This window comes from Podarcis liolepis (assembly GCF_965112155.1).
Source record: "Podarcis liolepis genome assembly, chromosome: 13".
NCBI classification, from domain to species: domain Eukaryota; kingdom Metazoa; phylum Chordata; class Lepidosauria; order Squamata; family Lacertidae; genus Podarcis; species Podarcis liolepis.
The window spans coordinates 27,940,983-27,960,266 of NC_139573.1; the positions used below are offsets into that span (position 1 = coordinate 27,940,983).

At 45.1% G+C, this 19,284-nt stretch overlaps 2 protein-coding genes across 3 annotated transcripts; one reads left to right on the plus strand and one right to left on the minus strand.

Annotated features, from left to right (window-relative positions):
• The first annotated feature begins 1,934 nt into the window (after window positions 1-1,934).
• LOC310691016 (uncharacterized protein) lies at window positions 1,935-7,584 on the plus strand. Of its 2 annotated transcripts, XM_083470605.1 has the most exons (3): window positions 1,935-2,065; window positions 4,576-5,321; window positions 6,812-7,584. In XM_083470605.1, the coding sequence occupies exons 2-3, from the start codon at window positions 4,719-4,721 to the stop codon at window positions 7,520-7,522; spliced, it is 1,314 nt and encodes a 437-aa protein (XP_083326731.1). In that variant the 5' UTR covers window positions 1,935-2,065; window positions 4,576-4,718; the 3' UTR covers window positions 7,523-7,584. The 2 variants fall into 2 exon arrangements, with proteins under 2 accessions (XP_083326731.1, XP_083326730.1); XM_083470604.1 differs by lacking the exon at window positions 1,935-2,065 and having other exon boundaries at window positions 2,072-5,321.
• Window positions 7,585-9,661: 2,077 nt separating this feature from the next.
• Window positions 9,662-17,994, minus strand: LOC310691699 (uncharacterized protein; the record flags this gene model as incomplete). Its single annotated transcript, XM_083471563.1, has 3 exons — window positions 17,942-17,994; window positions 15,308-16,257; window positions 9,662-10,615 (listed from the first exon to the last, which is right to left on the minus strand). The coding sequence occupies exons 2-3, from the start codon at window positions 16,226-16,228 to the stop codon at window positions 9,662-9,664; spliced, it is 1,875 nt and encodes a 624-aa protein (XP_083327689.1). The 5' UTR covers window positions 16,229-16,257; window positions 17,942-17,994.
• Window positions 17,995-19,284: the final 1,290 nt, after the last annotated feature.

The following is a 19,284-nucleotide window of genomic DNA, read 5'->3' on the forward strand; positions in this document are numbered from 1 at the left end:
ATTTTTATTTATACCCCGCCCTCCCCAGCCAAGGCCGGGCTCAGAGCGGCTTACAAGCAATAATGAAAACAAGATGAATGATTACAACTTAAAAACAAAAATAAAATACAACATTAAAATAATGGAACATTAAAATATTAAAATGAAGTTTCATTGCAGGAGGAGAAGAAAAAGAAAAAAGAGAGGGAGGAAGGGAATCAAATTGGCTCCAGGCCAAAGGCCAGGCGGAACAACTCTGTCTTACAGGCCCTGCGGAAAGAAATCAGATCCTGCAGGGCCCTGGTCTCATGAGGCAGAGCGTTCCACCAGGCCGGAGCCAGAGTTGAAAAGGCCCTGGCTCTGGTTGAAGCCAATCTAACTTCCTTAGGGCCTGGGACCTCTAGGGTGTTGTTATTTATGGACCTTGAGGCTCTACGTGGGGCATACCGGGAGAGGCAGTCCCGCAGGTATGAGGGTCATAGGCCGTGAAGGGCTTTAAAGGTCAAAAGCAGCACCTTAAATCTGACCCTGTACTCCACCGGGAGCCAGTGCAGCTTGAAAAGCACTGGGTGAATATGCTCCCATGGCAGAGACCCCGTGAGGAGCCTCGCTGCAGCATTCTGTACCCGCTGGAGTTTCTGGGATAGCTTCAAGGGCAGCCCCACGTAGAGCGAATTACAGTAGTCAAGCCTGGAGATGACCGTTGTATGGATCACTGTGGCCAGGTCGGGGCAGGAAATGTAAGGGACCAACTGCTTGATGCAGCGAAGGTGGAAAAATGTCGCCTTGGCTGTTGCTGTAACTTGTGCCTCCATGGAAAGGGAGGCGTCAAGGATTACACCCAAACTCTTAACGGAAGGCAATGGCACTAATTGGGCCCCCGCAAGAGAAGGGAGTTGGTCCCTCATCCCCATGCCATCCCGACCTAGCCATAGGACCTCTGTCTTCGAAGGATTTAGTTTCAATCGGCTCCCACGAAACCATCCAGCCACAGCTTCCAAGCATCTGGTCAGTGTGTTCGGGGCCGAGTCGGTGTGGCCATCCATCAGCAGATAGAGCTGAGTGTCATCAGCATATTGGGGGGACTTTCATTTTCCTCCTCACCACTATGAGCTGAATAAAGAGCATGAAATCCACTCTCAACTCTGAGTATATTTCAGTAGGTGTTGTTCTTTGTGTTTGGAGACTATGTTGGCCCTAGTCTGCTTTCCTGTCACCAGCAAGCAAACTTTCTTCTTTGGCCTTTTTCTTTGGCTGTCGTGGCAGCATAGCTGTTGTTCTCTGTGTGTGTGTGTGTTTTCAAATGATTTTCAGATATTCTCAGTGCTGTATTTATTATAGCAGCTAACAAAACAGATACATTAAATTATGATTTGTAATAATAAATAAATAAATATAATCCAATCAATAAAAACATTTTATATTTATAATTTAATATCTCTTGTTAGTCACTGTAATAAAAACAGGGTTTAAGTGATTTGGTATTTTGTTGCATTCCACAGGAAACTTGTCTGAAACGCTGTTTGATGCTCCAAAACCTGTCTATTTGTACATACTTGTGTGGAATCTCTTAATTAAAATAAAAATGGGGGAAATAAACCGAAAGTTAACTTTCCTAAATATATCTGTTGTTTCTGCTCACCTGAAGCAACCTAACAGACAAGTAAATGGTGAAGCAAAGTAAAGAAAACACCAGGTAAGCTACCCGCCTAGGTGGACCAGGGTGCCCTGTCCCCACTAAGGACCTTCTGTGGGTTTTCACTTTGCTTCCCCATTTGAAGAAGGCTTGGTTCAGAAGAGCCAGGAATCTGCACTGCAAAAGTAAAAAATAACAAATCGCTGGCCTAGATCATGTTTACATCTCTTGATGAGATTAGCTCGGCAAACGGTTCAGAAGATCACAATCCAATTAGGGTACGAGAGTGACCGAAAAAGAAAAAGGAACCCCGGCAGCGACCCTAAGCAAGGGAGCATGGGGAGGAATCCCCACCCCACGCCCTCATTGAGCAAAGCACGCAGATCGCAAAGCGGCGCCTTTCGGGAGAAGGAGGAGGGATCGCGCTTGCGCACTTGCCTCGGAACGCAGGTAAGCAAAGGGGGGATTTCCTGGAACCCGCGAATCCTTCGGCGGGATTAGGCGAAGGCGAGCCTTGGTTAGAGAAGAACCCAAATTTCAAAGGTCCTCCGGAAGACCCGCCCTTCGCCGCGGCAGTCTGGAGCGTTGAGCGGGATCCGCTGTGATGCTTCTGTCTGGGGTTGTTTTTTTGGGTTGTCGCCATCCCGTTTTTCGAGCTGGGGCGGGGTAAAGGGGTGCCTGCTGTCCAAAAGAGAAATGGATCCCGATATTGGGGGGTGAGAGAAGCGGGGAGGGGGCGTGCCGGATCCTTGAAGCGATCCTTACCCAATGCATTAAAAAAGAAATAACTTTTGCAAGCGTTTGTGTGTGCAGACAAATGCTCCCTCGTTGGATCAGCAACAGCGATGGCAGACGCAGGCGGAAGAGCAGTGCAGATTTGGAGGGGGGGAGTGTGGGGGGTCAGGCAGCTGCCTCCCTCCCTCCAAGCCTAACAGTGAGTGTGGGGAGGGGGGGGGGTCTGATCTCGATCTCTCTCCCGCCTCCCTTCCAATTTATTATGATGGAGGAGAGTGGGAAGGTCAAGCCGCGGTTGACACTGAACTGGGAGGAAAGTTGCCGCGCAGCAGCAGAAAAGGGCGCCGGGGTAGCGCTGGTCCAAAGAGCCAAAATCCTGTGTTTTGGTATTTTTCTTATTTTCCCATACACACACACACACACACACACACAAATTTTAAAAATGGGCGTAGCCAGGATTTATTTAAGGGGGGGTGGGCAGAGTTTATGTTGGGCGGGGGGCGGAACCAAGCTATTTGCGATGCAATTGGTCAGTTAAGCACTTTCATTTATTTACTTGATTGAGGCTGGGAGCCGCTGACCCCCACTCACCCCCAACTACGCCCATGCACACAAACCCAGTACTGGAACTTGGTATTGCTTCTTGATCACAAGACAGCAGGGGTTGAGGAGTCCCTCTCTGGGGACAGGATCAATTCCTCACCTTCCCCCCTGGCAGCTCTTTAAACAGCCTAAGGTCCTGCCAGCGCTGAGGGAGATTGTAGCCTACCCACCGCCTGCCTTGACACACTCCTGGAGAAATAGGAAGGGGAAGTTTCCCGCTTCCTGTTCCTTCTGGAATCATCGCTCCATCCCCTATACTCTATATGTTGTAACTGAGCCAAATAGTAGGCATAGCGGAAATAATCATGCAATCTTCCTCTTCCTGCTTCTTATAACCAACTTGCTGGCTCCCATTTCCTCTGTTGATGGCCATGTCTGTGTTTAAGTGCCTCCAGACTCTCTGTGTGTCACAGGAGGGGTTCCTGCGTAAATTTAGGTACACTGTTGTCCTAGTGCAAGAAACCCCGCTTAAAAATGAGTAAAAATGGATCTTCTGCAGTTAGGGAACTGACAGTGTAATGCACTGAGAAGTGTGGGGTGAGCAAATGATGAATGGGAAGGCATGTAAACACACCAGGAGTAAATCAGGATGAATGCTCTTTGTTGTGTAAGTGCCCCATAAGTAAATCCAAAGGAAAGCACAGTAAATAGTTAGCCGCAGGGTAAAGCGAATCAGGAAGGATGCTGAATTGTCCACAGGAAGCGTTAGACTGTAAGCCTCTTCTGCAAATGCAGCTAACTTGATGTTGCTAGGCTACGGTTCTCATCACTCCCAGCCAGCATGCCCAGTGGTCAGGGGTTATGGGAATCCAACAACATCTGGAGGAGACAGTGCTACATAAGGCCTCATTCTCCTTGTCATCAGTGTGTAGAAGGTGTCAGTCTGGTTCACACATAACACTAAACCTTAATTTGTGGAACTGTGTTTTATTACATGATGGTGTGGCATTACATGTGAACCATGTCCTATGGCTTAACTATGGTTTCTTTATTGCCATCAAGCCATCATCCGAAGCCACAGCTTGTTGGCTTATAAATCTTGGCTTGTTTTAATTATGACTTGATGCATGTTTGTTTTGGGTTTTTTGGTTGTAATTCAGAAACGTGAACAAGGAATAAAAATTTTTTAAGAAAGCAAAGGTATGGGGCAAGAGTAGCTGGAAAATAAAGCAAACTGGAGAAGCAAACTGGTTTGTTTGATCATCTGTGAGACAACTTGTGGTTTGTGAAACAAACCGTGGCTTAGCATTAAGACAGACCGATATGCTCCTTTATAATGTATTTTTGCTAACATTTTACCATATGCTGTCCACACCAGTGGGCAAAGTTGGATGAGAAGTAGCCAGGTTTCACCTTGATATACCATTGGCCACATAATTTGTTTTACAGCAGAAATGTGCAATTCTTAGACTCACAGAATTGTAGAGTTGGGTCATCTAGGACTCATCTACATTAGTAAAAAAAAATGCTATGAATGCGTTATAAACATGCAACACTAGATGGTGCTGTAGAGCAAAAAATTATCTTCGCGATTTTCCATTGCGAGGTCCCCCCCCCCCTTTTTTGTTATAATGATTTAATTTCTGACTTATATATTGCGGGGGGTTTTCCCCTTTGTGTAGATCCACCCCTGTTTTAACCCGCTGCAATGCAGGAATCTCAACTGAAGCATCCATGACAGAAGGTCACCCAACCTCTGCTCAAAAACCTCCTTTGTTCAACATTGCTCCTGTGACTTCCAACACCATTCCACTCCTTGCGCAGCATGGAAACTCATGTGTTGCTCCAGCTGCTGAAGTTACACCTTGAGGTGTTGGTTGCGGTGCTCCACTCAGCCATCAGCCGATGCAACGCCTATCTTATGAGTATCAGAAGGCGGCAGAGGAGGAGAGTGCTGATAGGGCGGGCGATTCAGAACCACATCTTGAGGACTAGGCGCATCATTCAGAGGAGGAGGAGCTGCAGACATATGGTTCCTATCGTCACCTTGTTGGAAAGCGGGCCGAAATTGCGGCGCTGGTGGGTCTGCCCCACCAAGCAGCATTGGTGGGAGCGTTCCATGCTGGGGACCCGGGACGACGAAACGTGGATCGAGAGCTTCCAGATGAGCCGAGGGACCCTCTTCGAAATTGCGGACGTCCTCCGACCCCAGCTCCAGAGGCAGAGAACTATCATGCGGGAAGCCATCCCCGTCGAGAAGCGGGTCGCTATCGCCGTGTGGTGGCTTTCTAATCTGAAGTGCTACCGCGAAGTTGCCGCTCAGTTTGGAGTTGGGAGGTCGACGGTGGGAGAGATCGTTCTGGAGGTGTGCTTTGCCATCAAGCACCTGCTCGTCCAGAAGACAATCTATTTGGGCGACTACTGGAAGGTAAAGATTTTTTTAAATGTGTTTTTTAAAAAGTTGCTGCAGTTTCACAGGTTCAAACTAACACTGCTGTGCCACACTGCTGCATTTTCTGGAGTGTGTGTGAGTGTGTTGAGTTGCACATTGCAAAGGAAAAATAGCGATAGATAGATAGATAGATAGATAGATAGATAGATAGATAGATAGGTAGATAGATAATTTTTCTGTTTTACAATTTCGAATACTCATTTTACATCCTTAAGATATCAACGACTTCCCTTTTTCTCTTTCCACGCTTCATTTTACATATCTTAAATCCCTGCATACTTTAACAAAAACTATACCAATCAGTATTCCATTACTGCATCCATCAAAACTTATTTATTGCATCCGTCAAAACTTATTGTTGAATTTATCTTAACGCTGCCAGCGTTTTCAGCTATACAGTGGTACCTCGGATTACATACGCTTCAGGTTACATACGCTTCAGGTTACAGACTGCGCTAACCCAGAAATAGTACGTCGGGTTAAGAACTTTGCTTCGAGATGAGAACAGAAATTATGCTCCGGCGGCAGCAGGAGGCGCCATTAGCTAAAGTGGTGCTTCAGGTTAAGAACAGTTTCAGGTTAAGAATGGACCTCCGGAACGAATTAAGTACTTAACCCGAGGTACCACTGTACACTATTATTTTCCATATATTCAATAAACGTTTTCCAATCTTCTTTAAACGTATGTTTATAGTTATAGCTAAAAAGTTGGACAGATGGCAAGAATTAAGATCGATAGCGTAAGAACATATGCTAATTGATATTATTCTTGCCATCTGTCCAACCTTTTACCTTTAACTATATGCGGCAATTGCCATTGTATCTGTGGGCACTTATGGAGTAGTCAGTGTAGCAAAATGTTGCTTTCTTTGACATTTTCATCCCACCTTCCCAAATATAAAATCTTCCATGGGCAGCTTACTATCATCATCATCACCATCATCATCATCCCACCTTTTCCTCAGACTGGGACTCAATTCAGCTTACAGATAATATAGTTATACAGATAAAACTTCAATGTACATTAATAAAACTAATATAAGCATGAAAACATAACAGTTGCGGTGTCAGAATACCACTTGCTGAAATCCTATTGCCATGTTTTATATTATGTGGAAGAGATTTCCCATACAAAACGACTGAATTGTTCGAAACTGCATGGATTGATGCAGTGGGACAGAATAATTTGGGAACATGGGGCAGAAACTCACATATATTTGCATTGTAGTTTATATGGAATGTACCTTTTTCCTGAACAGTGTTTTTCTGTTTTGCACTTGCAATGCAAAATTAGTAAAAAATACTTACACAGCACAAAAAAGAACACAGCTTGCTACTATGCCATATTACTGTGACTTTTTTTGGACGTGGTGGGTGTGCCGCGTGGACATTTTTGGGGTGAAATTGTTGGCACAACCACAAAACAACCGTTTTTAAATTTACTACTTCTTTGTTGCCGCTTACAGATCATGGATGGTTTCAGGAAGATGGGATTCCCTCACTGCGTTGGCGCGATGGACTTGACGCATCTGTCCATAATAGCTGCTACGGGTCCGGGAGACGAGTGCAACAAGCCAAAGAACTTCTGTTCCATTCTGCTTCAAGGGACAACCGACCACACCGGCCGTTTTACTAACATCGAAGTGGGATGGAGCGGGAAGAAACATGACGACGTGCAGATCTTCCGCAAATCTGCGCTGTGCCAGGCTATGGACGAGGGCACCTTTGTCCCGGGGAACCCAACTATCAACATGCAAGGTGTGGAGATCCCACCTCTAATACTCGCCCATAGCACCTACCCTATGCGGAAGTGGCTCATGAAGCCCTATGGAGGCCCCTTGGACCAGAGGAAGACCATCTACAATAGGACTTTCAACCACTGCCACAGCGTGGTCCAGCAGGCCTTTGGCAGGCTCAAGGCAAGGTGGCGTTGCCTCACGGCGAGGCTGCCAGTGGCAGAGGAGAACGTTTTGGCGGTGGTCACCGCGTGTGTCGTGCTGCACAATATTTGTGAGACCAAGGGGCACGCTGTTCCCGAAGGTGTGGACATCTCTGAGCACGTACTGTTGGCAGCATATAACGAGGACTGCCATTCCTACGAAACCAGCAGTGAGTCGGGAGGCGAGGAGGTGCGCAATGCGATCTCACATTACCTGGCAGGAAATACTGAATGCTGATATCTGGACTTTGCATTTCAGTCTGTTTTGCATTTATTTTGTAAATATAATTGCCTTGGTTACACTCACGCGTTTCATTTGTGTGTACGCCATCTACACTCGTTGAGTAAAGCTCAGGTTAATGAAGCCAGATCCCCTTCCCTTCATTCCTAAAATTCCATATTTTGCATTTTTCTGTTTTTAAAAAATCATTACAGTTCATACCATTTGCACAAGTTGAATTAACATGTTGCTGCCATAAAGATGAATGTTAAGTGCACATACAACCTGCTTCGCCCCCACCCTAAAACTCGTAATACTACCTCCCCACAAGAGCAAGACATCTGCCCCCAGATGTACAAACAAACAACAACAGCTTCCCTGTGAAAAAATAACAGACAAGTTAACGAAGGTATTGAAACACACTGCCCCTTCCTCCTGCTCTAGGGAAGGGCTCTGATTAAGCCATCTCCTCTGACCCCTTAGCACCATGGTGACTGAAACACAACTAGCTGGAGGAAGGAGAGGAGTTGCTTTAATTCCTCACTCCAAATCACAGTTTTTAAGGCGAATGATTCCTTAGAATGTAGCAGTGGCGTAGCGTGGGGGGTGCCAGGGGTGCCGGCCGCACCAGGCGCAACATCTGGGGGTTAGGGTTAGGGGGCGCAAATCCACGTGTTAGGGGGCGCAAATTACTTGCCTTGCCCCGGGTGCTGACAACCCACGCTACGCCACTGGAATGTAGCCCTTTTTAGGTGTTAATGGTCCTTGGAATGACTCAGGATAGCTCTGTGAGCGTAATGGTAGTATGCGGATTGGAACTCTGGTTTCTCTGGTCCAAGTACCACACACTGGCTAGCCATGCAATTGTTTTCCGTTTAATCAAGCAATCTAAAGACTTGAGGGGGGAAAGGCAGGTTCTTGAATTCCAAAGTTGGGTATGTGAAGGGTGAGACAACCCAAAACCTAATTACAGTGGTACCTTCGTTTAAGACCAGCTTAGTTTATGAACAACTTGGATTAAGAACGCTGCAAACCCGGAAGTAGGTGTTTTGGTTTGTGAACTTTGCCTTGGAAGCAGAACATGTTGAGTGTGTTGCATTTGTAAATAGAGTCCCCCGCTGCTATGGGAAAGCACGCCTTGGTTTAAGAACGCTTTGGTTTAAGAACGGACTTCCGGAATGGATTAAGTCCATAAACCAAGGTACCACTGTATGTGGAAACCACTGCCTCCTTGGAGGAAGTTCCGTTACCAGGGAGCTATAACCAAGAAGGTTCTGCAAAAAAGGTGCCTGGTCATTGAGGCCACCCAGGGATGCTGCGAGGGATCAGTAACTACAGATAACATGTTAGCCCCATCTTGCATGCAGCCAGTTATCAAGGCCAATTAATCTTCCACCAATGTCCTCCAACCACACACTACTTAAGTCTTTTCGTTGGGCTCTATTCACATCTGACTTGTCACTAAGGACATTGTTCAATGTAAAAGAACAAAAGGGTGGTTTGGGAGGAAGTGGGATGACTTTGGTGTGGGTGTGGCAAGGTTAGGTCTGAAGTGTTACATCCACCTGAAAAGGAACCTCTTCCTGAAGAGAATTAGGATGGCATTCCACCCTTATCCCAAACCAAGCACTGATTCCCAGCCCTATATAAGGAAGCCTTTTAATGTGTAATGTTTTATTATGTTTTTATATGTGTTGGGCGCCACCCAAAGTGGCTGGGGCAACCCAGTCAGATGGGCGGGGTACAGATAATAAAATCATTATTATAATACACACATTGGCATATGGCATCATGGAGTCCTAGAGTCCAGCAGTGACAAAGACAGCAAGTCGGAGACTACAGAGTCATCAGCTAGGAAGGAAGCCTGAGTTCCCAACTGACACTGATAAGACGTTCCTATTTTCATCAACGTTCTCTTATTTTTCTTGGAGAAATGTTGGAGGGTAAGTAATGTTGGTGATGCAAGAGACGACTGAACCTGAAGGCTGGTAGACAGGAGTCCCCTGAACCATAACCGCACAAGAACATCCTTGTTGGATCATGCCAGTGGCCCACCTACTTGCTTGTTCCGAAGTTGGAGCCCCTGTGTGTGTGTCGACAGCAAGCATATACTGTATAGTTGTCTCCAAAATCAGGAATTTTGGCTAATAGCTGGTGCTAGAAAGAGGACGGTGTCTTGGGGTACAGTAAACGCCTCATGGCATCCTTCACTTCTTTGTTCCTCAGGCAATATATGATAGGGTTGAGCATTGGCGTCACAACATTGTAGAGCACAGTTGCCAAGGTGTCAAAATATACAGAACGGCTGGCACTGGGCCTGTTATAATTGAACATGCAGGTGACATAGAATAAGGTGACCACCGTGAGGTGCGAAGTGCAGGTGGAGAACGCCTTGCGGCGGCCTCGGTTGGTACGGATTCTCAAGATGGCCGCCACGATGTGGACGTAGGAAACCACGATGCAAAGGAAAGGACTGACGCCGAGCAGCAGGGTGACTGCCAGCAAGGTGATTTGGTTGGGGAATGTGTCCGCGCAAGACAGTTTGAGTAGCTGGGGGACGTCGCAGAACAAATGGTCCAGGTTGTGAGAGGCACAGAAGGGCAGGAGTCCGGTCATGGCCGTGTGCAGGACTGAATTGAGGAAGCCGCAGGCCCAGGAGGCTGCCACCAGCCAGGTACACAGCTTTCTGTTCATGAAGATGGTGTACGTAAGTGGGTGGCAGATGGCGACATATCGGTCATACGCCATCACGGCCAGGAGGAGGCACTCAACCCCTACAAAAGTCACCAAGAAGTAAAGCTGAGCCAGGCAGCCCAGGATAGAGATGGTCTTTGTTTCCGCCAACAGATTCTTGAGCATGTGGGGCAGAGTGACGGAGGAATAGCAAATGTCCAGGAACGACAGGTGCTGGATGAAATAGTACATGGGCGTACGAAGGCCAGAATCTAGCCCTGCGGTCACCAGGATAAGAGCATTGCCCAGCAAGGTGGTGATATACATGGTCAGAAACAGGAGGAAGAACAGGGCTTGGGGTTCTGGGAAGCTGGAGAAGCCCAGGAACACAAATGATGTTGTCGCGGTTTGGTTTCCCATCTGCCTCACCTCCTGTACCTGAAATGTGGGAGAGATTTAGAAGACCAAACGGAGGGACCACAGCCATAACTGAAAATCATGCTTATTCCCAGCACACACAAAGCCCCATTCACTTGGTTGTATTTATTTCATCTGTGATCTCCCAAGCACACCATGAGTTACAGCAAGAGCTGGGATAGCTCAAGGGGTAGAGCATGAGACTCTTAATCTCTTCGTCTTGGGATTGAGCCCCACCTTGGGCAAAAAAATATATATCCTGTATTGCAGGGAGTTGGACTAGATGACCCACGTGGTCCCTTCTGACTCTACAATTCTGATTCTATGTAATCTGCCCTTTCCTCCCTATTTGTTTCCTGATCTATAAGATACCCGATTATTCATTTCTGTCTCTCTGTCTCTCCCTTGCACCTTCAGCATCTGTTTCTTTCTTTCCCTCTTTTTCTTCTTTTGCAGCTTGTGATTCAAGCCCAGCCTTTGTCCACTAGATGCCCTGAAGATGTTGCTGGATTATAGCTCCCATCTTCAATGACCATCGGCCATGCTGGCTGGGTCTGATGGGAGTTGGAGTCCCATGACATCTGCAGATGTGGGGCAAGCCTGGTTGAGGCAAGCTGCTCTGCCATCTCTACCGGTTTGTTAGTGACTTCCTCTTCTCTCTCCTTCCTAAACCTCACTTCAACTGCTGCTGCCTCACCAGTGTGCATCACAGCAGAGATTTCTCATCCTTTGCTTCCTCTGTTAGCTTTGCAGTCTCTGCTTCACTTCATACTTCTGCTCTATTGACAAAGCTGCATGAATCCCACAGTGCAGGGCTAGGAAAGCCAATCTGGTGCCCTCCTGATGTTTCTAGACTACAATGCCCATCGGCCTCAGCCAACACGGGCAGTGGTCAGGAATGGTTGGAGTTCTAGTCCAGAAACATCTGGATGTTGTTGACTGTTTTGGGTGTAGAATGCTATGAGAAAGTAGATTCTGCCTCTGTAAATACAGATATTTCTGTAATAATGTAACTGGGATAGGATTAACATAACACAACTCTCTTAGATGCAGGATGTGTCATATTGGACACCTGGGACCTTGGCTCAAATATTTGTTTGACCATGAAGTTTAGTAACAGTGACCGTAGGCAGTCTTTCAGCCTAAGTTGCCTCAAAGGGTTTTTCTGAGGGGAACTGGGATAGCCCAGTTTTATCAACAGCCATTTAAAAAATTAAAAGCATTTCTTGTAGTGAGTAAGCACTGCTTCAGGTGGGGAAATGCTTGCAAACTGGATGGGAATGAGCTCCATTCCCCACCCAATCGCAGGCACTTGAATTTTGAGTACAAGCAACGTTCATGGGTTTTCTTTTCTTTTTTCCAAGATAGAGATGGGAGGAAAGCTGAGGAACAAGCTGTGAAGTCAATACATTCCACAGTGCCCTGTTTAGTCAGTGGACTCATGTCAGAGTTTTGGAAGCGGGCTATCGTTCTTGGTGGGCAACAGTAAAGTTGCCTAAGGGATCAAAGAGGAATATTAAAAAATCCCCAGCCTTTCCCCCATCCATTTCCTCTGCTTGGTGTTTATAGATGCTACAATCACAGCAAAATCAGAGAAGACAATGCTAAACTAAATTTGTTGGAAGACCAGTGAGGCAAGGCAATTGACAGCAAGAGAGATGCTGGCAATTACTGTTCCAGATGAATCTTCCTGTGTGATTTTCAGCTACTCTGAATTCAAGGTTGCAATGGTTTTTGAGTCTGCAAACCAATTTAGTTAAAACAGTTCTATGTGATCTTTGCCCCATTGACTTGCCTGGCTTCAATTGCCTTCACATTTATAGACTCAGGCTTGCTTGAAGCTGCTTTAAGTTGAGTGTGGTCAATGGCCCATGTTAGTAAAGTATTTACTCTGACAGGTACATAGGAACATATGAATCTGCCTTCTACTGAGACTGGCCAGTGGGCCACAGAGCTCACTATTGTCACACAGACAACAGCACTCAAGGATTCCTGGCCAGAGTTTCTCCCAGCCCTAGATCATCCTAACAACCCACAAAACATTCTAGAGTCTCACCTCAAAACACAAAAGTATGTTGCATTACAGAAGTAGCCAACATGGTGCCCTTGGGATGTGGTTAGACTGAGCTCCATCCTAAGCAGTGACAACAAAATGAAGATGCAAAGCCAGAGAGTGAGAACAAGAGATGAATAGCTAGGTAGACCAACAGATGGACAGGGAGCCGGGAAATAAGTTGCATTAAGGACCATAAATATATTTACCAGTGCAGAAGGGGCTCTTTTGTATTATCTCCAGTAAACGCCCATTTCTTGTAATCACACCCCATGAATAAGCCCATGTATATCTTAGTTCTTTGAATACACAAAGCATTTTAAAAAATATCCCAGTGTATTTGCTGCAGATCTGAGGAGCAAACATATCTCAATGCCTTTGGGATTGATCAACTCAAAGGAATTGGTACTCTTAGAGAATTGTTTACTTGCTATAAGAAGTTCCGTCCCCCTTGAGCATTATGTTCCTTGATTGGACCCAGAAGACTTCAAGATCAGCCCAGTACAGCCTATTCTTACAGTGAATAATAATAATAATAATATTTATATGCCGGCCATCTGACTAGGTTGCCCCAGCCACTCTGGGCAGCTCCCCCCCAAAATATTAAAAACACAATAAAGCAGACTGCACAGGATACAGACTGTACTGTTACATTTCTCCATGTGCAATAGCACTTACTTGAGTTTGGTTTCCTTTGAAAGGAGGCTTATTGCCATTTTGTAATATTTGCATTTATTTACAGATAGACAGGATGAGCATAGGTGGAGGCACAACTTCAGTACTCCAAAAGTCCATCACAGTTCACTGTTCCTGCATCAGATCCATTTTGAAAATCATTGCCACTGGTGTTACCCCATGAATGGCTTGAAAGCATCAGACTATTCCGCAACATTGTGGAAGATAAACAGATGTGAATCGGCATCTGGACATAAACTGCTTTGAGCAGGCCATATCAGACAATCTGACTCCCGTTTTGTGGGGAGAAAAATAGATATAAACCTTCCAGTTGGGAGAATTGGCTTGATCCCTAGATCTAAAGTGCGGGGCTAAACATACGCTGCAGCAAAAGAGAGCCTGCAGCAGAGTTTAAAAACACAGAATTGTGCAGCAAGTGAGTGAAGCATTAGAATAAAAGTCTGTGGGACCTTTTAAATATTCTTAACACAGAGAAATCCCTTGTTAAACTCAAATGTCTTTCTCCCTTTATCTGCATATGTGTGCACAAGAGAGGGAAATGGTAATATTTCCCTTTCCAGTTCCCAAGGAAAAGGTTACTGGGAGGGTAGACTTTTCTCCTAGGAAGAGTTTACACCAGGCATAGGCAAACTCGGCCCTCCAGATGTTTTGGGACTACAATTCCCATCATCCCTGACCACTGGTCCTGCTAGCTAGGGATCATGGGAGTTGTAGGTCAAAAACATCTGGCGGGCCAAGTTTGCCTATGCCTGGTTTACACTTTTGTTCTCCCTGCTCACATGGCAAAAGGAGCTCAGAGGGAAAAGGAGAGACTGACACATTTGCAGAGACATGCAACATTTTTATTTAAGATATTGAAAACCTAATAAACATGACTGTGCACAACTGGTTCCACACATTTCAAAACATGTTTTGATTTCATGCCAGGATTTCAAAATCTTGCTTCCCAGTTCCAGATCTTTAGGTTACACAGGGCAGCACATAAGCCAGGGATGCCATCTTCATTTCAACATCAGGAAATGGCATTGCATGCTGAGTTGGGTGGGACATGTCCTCCGCCTCACCCATAGCTCTATTCTGGACCATCTGCTTGTGGAAGTTGCATAGCTCAGTTGGTTAGATCGTGGTGCTGATGACGCCAAGGTTGCAGGTTTGATCCCCCTATGGGACCGCTGCCTATTCCTGCATTGTAGGGGTTGGAGTAGGTGATCCTCAAAGTCCCATCCAACTCTACAATTCTGTGATTCTGAGGGAGCTGCTGAATTGAGACAATTGTGTTTCCATAACACTTGCCTTTGTGCTGCATTTCCAGGCACAGAATTGGGCTTTCCAGTCCATTTCCTAGTATTTATTTATTTTTGCCCCACCACTTTCCCCATGAAAACCCGCTCTTTGACACTGAATTGGAGCAAGTGGCAATTTGTGGAAAACCCGAATTGCTGTTTGTTCCAATTCAGCAGTAGAGACTGGGTTTTCCTGGGGAATGTGGAGGGACAAAAAATGGAAAGTGCGTGGACACGGGCCAGGGAAGTGCAGACCTGTGGCATAATCTTTAATGTACTTTAACCCATATCATAAGACATCTGAAAATGAAGGAATATATGGAAACCTAAGAAGAAATTTCTCCAGGGCAAACATTCAAAATTCCACAACAGCTGAATTCCCAAGCTCAAAAGTCAGCGCTCGACATCAGAAATATTTGTGTTTCGTTATTTCACTATCCATAAACCTCGCTTTGCTATTTTTCAAGACTTTAGGTGACAAATTATAGCTTTTTCTAGACACAAAAGTATTAGTTGAAAAGACACTTGGGGGGACCAGTACAAATGTGCACCTATACAAAAATATACATCAAAAGAAAAGGCCAGCTAAGCAAATTTAATAAAACAGAAAAAAGTAAAAAGAAAAGGCCAGCATTTCTGATATTAAAGGGAGGAGGCTGGTAGGTATCAGAGGTCTCTCTTCCTCCCTGTCACTTTCCTGAAAGCTTGTTTCACATCCTTATTCCTTAAGCTATAGATCAGTGGATTCAACATGGGTGTGATGGTGACATAGAATATGGCAACGTATTTGTCTAGATCTGAGGTTGTCTTGGTTTGAGGCTGTAAGTACATTGACATGGCTGTTCCATAGAATATGGTGACCACCATGAGATGTGAACTACAGGTTGAGAAGGCCTTGGCCCTGTTCTCTGTAGATTGCATTTTCAAGACGGTGGTGATAATACGGGCATAGGTGACCAAGATGAAGCCAAAAGGAAGAAGCAGAGTAAGGATGCTGGTGGCAAACATTGACACCTGGTTTCCACTAGTATCTGAGCAGGCCAACTTGAGCATAGCCTGGACCTCACACAGAAAGTGGTTGATAACATTATGCCCACATAGAGAGGCCTGTGAGGTGAGAGAAGGTACCAGGATCAGCAGGAAGGAGCTGCCCCATGAAATGGTTGCCATAGCAATGCAAACCTTATTACTCATGATGATATTATAGCGCAGGGGGTTGCAAACAGCCACCCAGCGGTCATAGGACATCATTGCCAGCAGAAGGCATTCTGTCATCCCCAAGAAGAGGGAGATGTACATTTGGGCGTAACAGCCGGAATGGGAAATGGTGGTCTTGGCTGACAGGCAATGAGCCAACATCTGGGGGATGGTGCTGGTAGTATAGCAGATGTCAAGGAAAGACAGGTTGCCAAGGAAGAAGTACATGGGGGTGTGCAAGCGGGGGTCTACCACAGCAAGCAGCAGGAGGAGACCGTTGCCCACCACAGTGATGAGGTAGATGAGGAGAAAGAGGCCAAATAGGGCGATCTTCGTCTGAGGGTTACTAGAGAGGCCAAGCAGGATGAATTCAGTCATGGTAGTCTCATTCTCTCTTCTGCCCATGTTATCTCCCTCTAAGGGCTTACCTGGAACTGAAACAGGAAAACAGATTGGAAGTAAATAGCCTCACCTGACCCAAGAGTGCTGCATTAATTTATATTGAGGCTTACATCTTGTATTATTGCTGAAGCCTCAAGGCTGCTAAGCAATAATGAGGAAAATAAGAATCAGGAAAACCCCCATAATATTAGAAGGAAACTAAAAACTGCAAGGAAGGGGGAGTTGAAGAAGTTAGGGAGTGGGAAGAGGGGAATGGGTCTTGGAAGCCATCAAATTTCATTAAAAGCTTGAGAAGGGCAGAAGGGATGCAATGAGTAATTGCGTAGGAGACACAAAAGTGAGAGGCAGCATAAAAAAAGCCACCACCACCCACTCGAGAGCCAGTGTGGTGTAGTGGTTAAGAGCGGTAGACTCGTAATCTGGGGACCTGGTTCACGTCTCCGCTCCTCCACATGCAGCTGCTGGGTGACCTTGGGCTACTCACACTTCTCCGAAGTCTCTCAGCCCCACTCACCTCACAGAGTGTTTGTTGTTGGGGAGGAAGGGAAAGGAAAATGTTAGTCGCTTTGAGACTCCTTTAGGTAGTGATAAAGGGGGATATCAAATCCAAACTCCTACGCCTCCTCCACTCAACAAATCAATCCAGATTTAGTCATGATTATAGTACACCCAATACACACACACACACAGAGTACATACAATTATTTTGTTTTTTAATGTAGCCCACTGTGGGTAGCTCATTGTATCATCAGCCCATACATACATACCTCTGAAACTAGCACCAAAATCCATGGAACTTATATTAATCATAATGTCAGCAGAAGTCTGGAAAATGCAACTTAGTCAGACTGCACTTCTCCAGCGATTTACTTCTGTCTGATCAGATTGAATTAGGATTACAACTTGAATTCAGATTGAACTCAGTATATTTACAGCAAAGGAAATGAAGTCCTCTAACACCCCACCACCATGAAGAACATAATTAACGTGTATAATCTTATTGTCACAAGGTGACACAATGGCCATTAGACAACTTTAAAAGGGAGTTGGAAAATAAGAGAACAAGCAGAATATTCCTTGAAAGAAGACTGGAAACTGTTTCCTGATTATATGGGTGAAAATTGTGTACATTTAAAAACACTGGTAGCATTAAGATAACTTCAACAGTGTAAACAAGTTTGGATGGTGTAACAATGGATTACTGAATGGTTTAGTTCATTTAAAATATGCAGGGATGTACAATATGCAAAATGAACCACAGAAAGAGAAGAAGGGAAGTCATTGATTTAAGGTTGTTTAAATAAATATTTTGAAATGTAAATTAGAAAAATCTAATAAAAACTATACATAAAAAAATAAAACAAAATGGAATTACATTAGAACCGCCCCCCCCCCCAGTGGATCAAAGTATCCCCAACTATAAGCCAGGATAGATAATAATGAAACATCAGCATGCAGAGGAGGTATGACCCTGTATACCAGATGCTGAGGACAAATTACAAGGCAAGGGAAATGCCATCAGTTTCATGGTGGCATCAGGGAGCAGGTCCATGACGGGTGACCATTGTTTGAAAAAAAGAGTATCGGACGAGATGGACCGCTAGTCTGATCTATCAAGACATTTATTATATTATTATAGGAGACAAAGTAATAACTGATCTTGTCCTAAATTCTCATTTAACATCCTTAGAAGGAAAAGGAAAGACAGTAACTCACCATAGCAATGCCTTAATCTTCCAGAGTTTTTGGCACCTGTTCACAAATTTTCCCTCACTTGTGAAAAATGAAAGACATGAAAATTACCTACAAATATTAGAGAATAGGATACTGTGTGTCATAGTCTGGGCATTTTAAATAAGTCCACAACTATCCCATAGATCAATGAAATTAAAAAGATGCATTGTCTCCATCTAGGGTGAGGGAAGAAAGAAGCTGCAGCCAGGAACAGGACACGTTTGTGGTAGTTTTCACAACTGACGAAAAAACTCCAGATTCATTGAAGGTTTAGATAACAACATTCTCTAACTTGGTCATTTTCCAGGATTGTTATCTTATCCACAGGGAGATAATCCACTCTGTACTGTAGTTCATTAGGGAGGACTTGCACATTAGCAATTAAATAGTTTTTTCTTTCTCCTCAGTGACAAATGTACCCAAAGATCAGGAAAAAACTGTTTATGTATGCAACAACAGCTGCCCAGATGATTTATGCCAAGCACAGGCAAACTCGGCCCTCCAGATGTTTTGGGACTACAATTCCCATCATCCCTGACCACTGGTCCTGCTAGCTAGGGATCATGGGAGTTGTAGGTCAAAAACATCTGGCGGGCCAAGTTTGCCTATGCCTGGTTTACACTTTTGTTCTCCCTGCTCACATGGCAAAAGGAGCTCAGAGGGAAAAGGAGAGACTGACACATTTGCAGAGACATGCAACATTTTTATTTAAGATATTGAAAACCTAATAAACATGACTGCGCACAACTGGTTCCACACATTTCAAAGCATGTTTTGATTTCATGCCAGGATTTCAAAATCTTGCTTCCCAGTTCCAGATCTTTAGGTTACACAGGGCAGCACATAAGCCAGGGATGCCATCTTCATTTCAACATCAGGAAATGGCATTGCATGCAGAGTTGGGTGGGACATGTCCTCCGGCTCACCCATAGCTCTATTCTAGACCTTCTGCTTGTGGAAGCTGCACAGCTCAGTTGGTTAGATCGTGGTGCTGATGATGCCAAGGTTGCCGGTTTGATCCCCCTATGGGACCGCTGCCTATTTCTGCATTGTAGGGGTTGGACCGGGTGATCCTCAGAGTCCCTTCCAACTCTACAATTAAGGGATTCTGAGGGAGCTGCTGAATTGAGACAATTGTGTTTCCATAACACTTGCCTTTGTGCTGCATTTCTAGGCACAGAATTGGGCTTTCTAGTCCACGTCCAAGCATTTATTTATTTTTGCCCCACCACTTTCCCCATGAAAACCCGCTCTTTGACACTGAATTGGAGCAAATGGCAATTTGTGGAAAACCCGAATTGCTGTTTCTTCCAATTCAGCAGTAG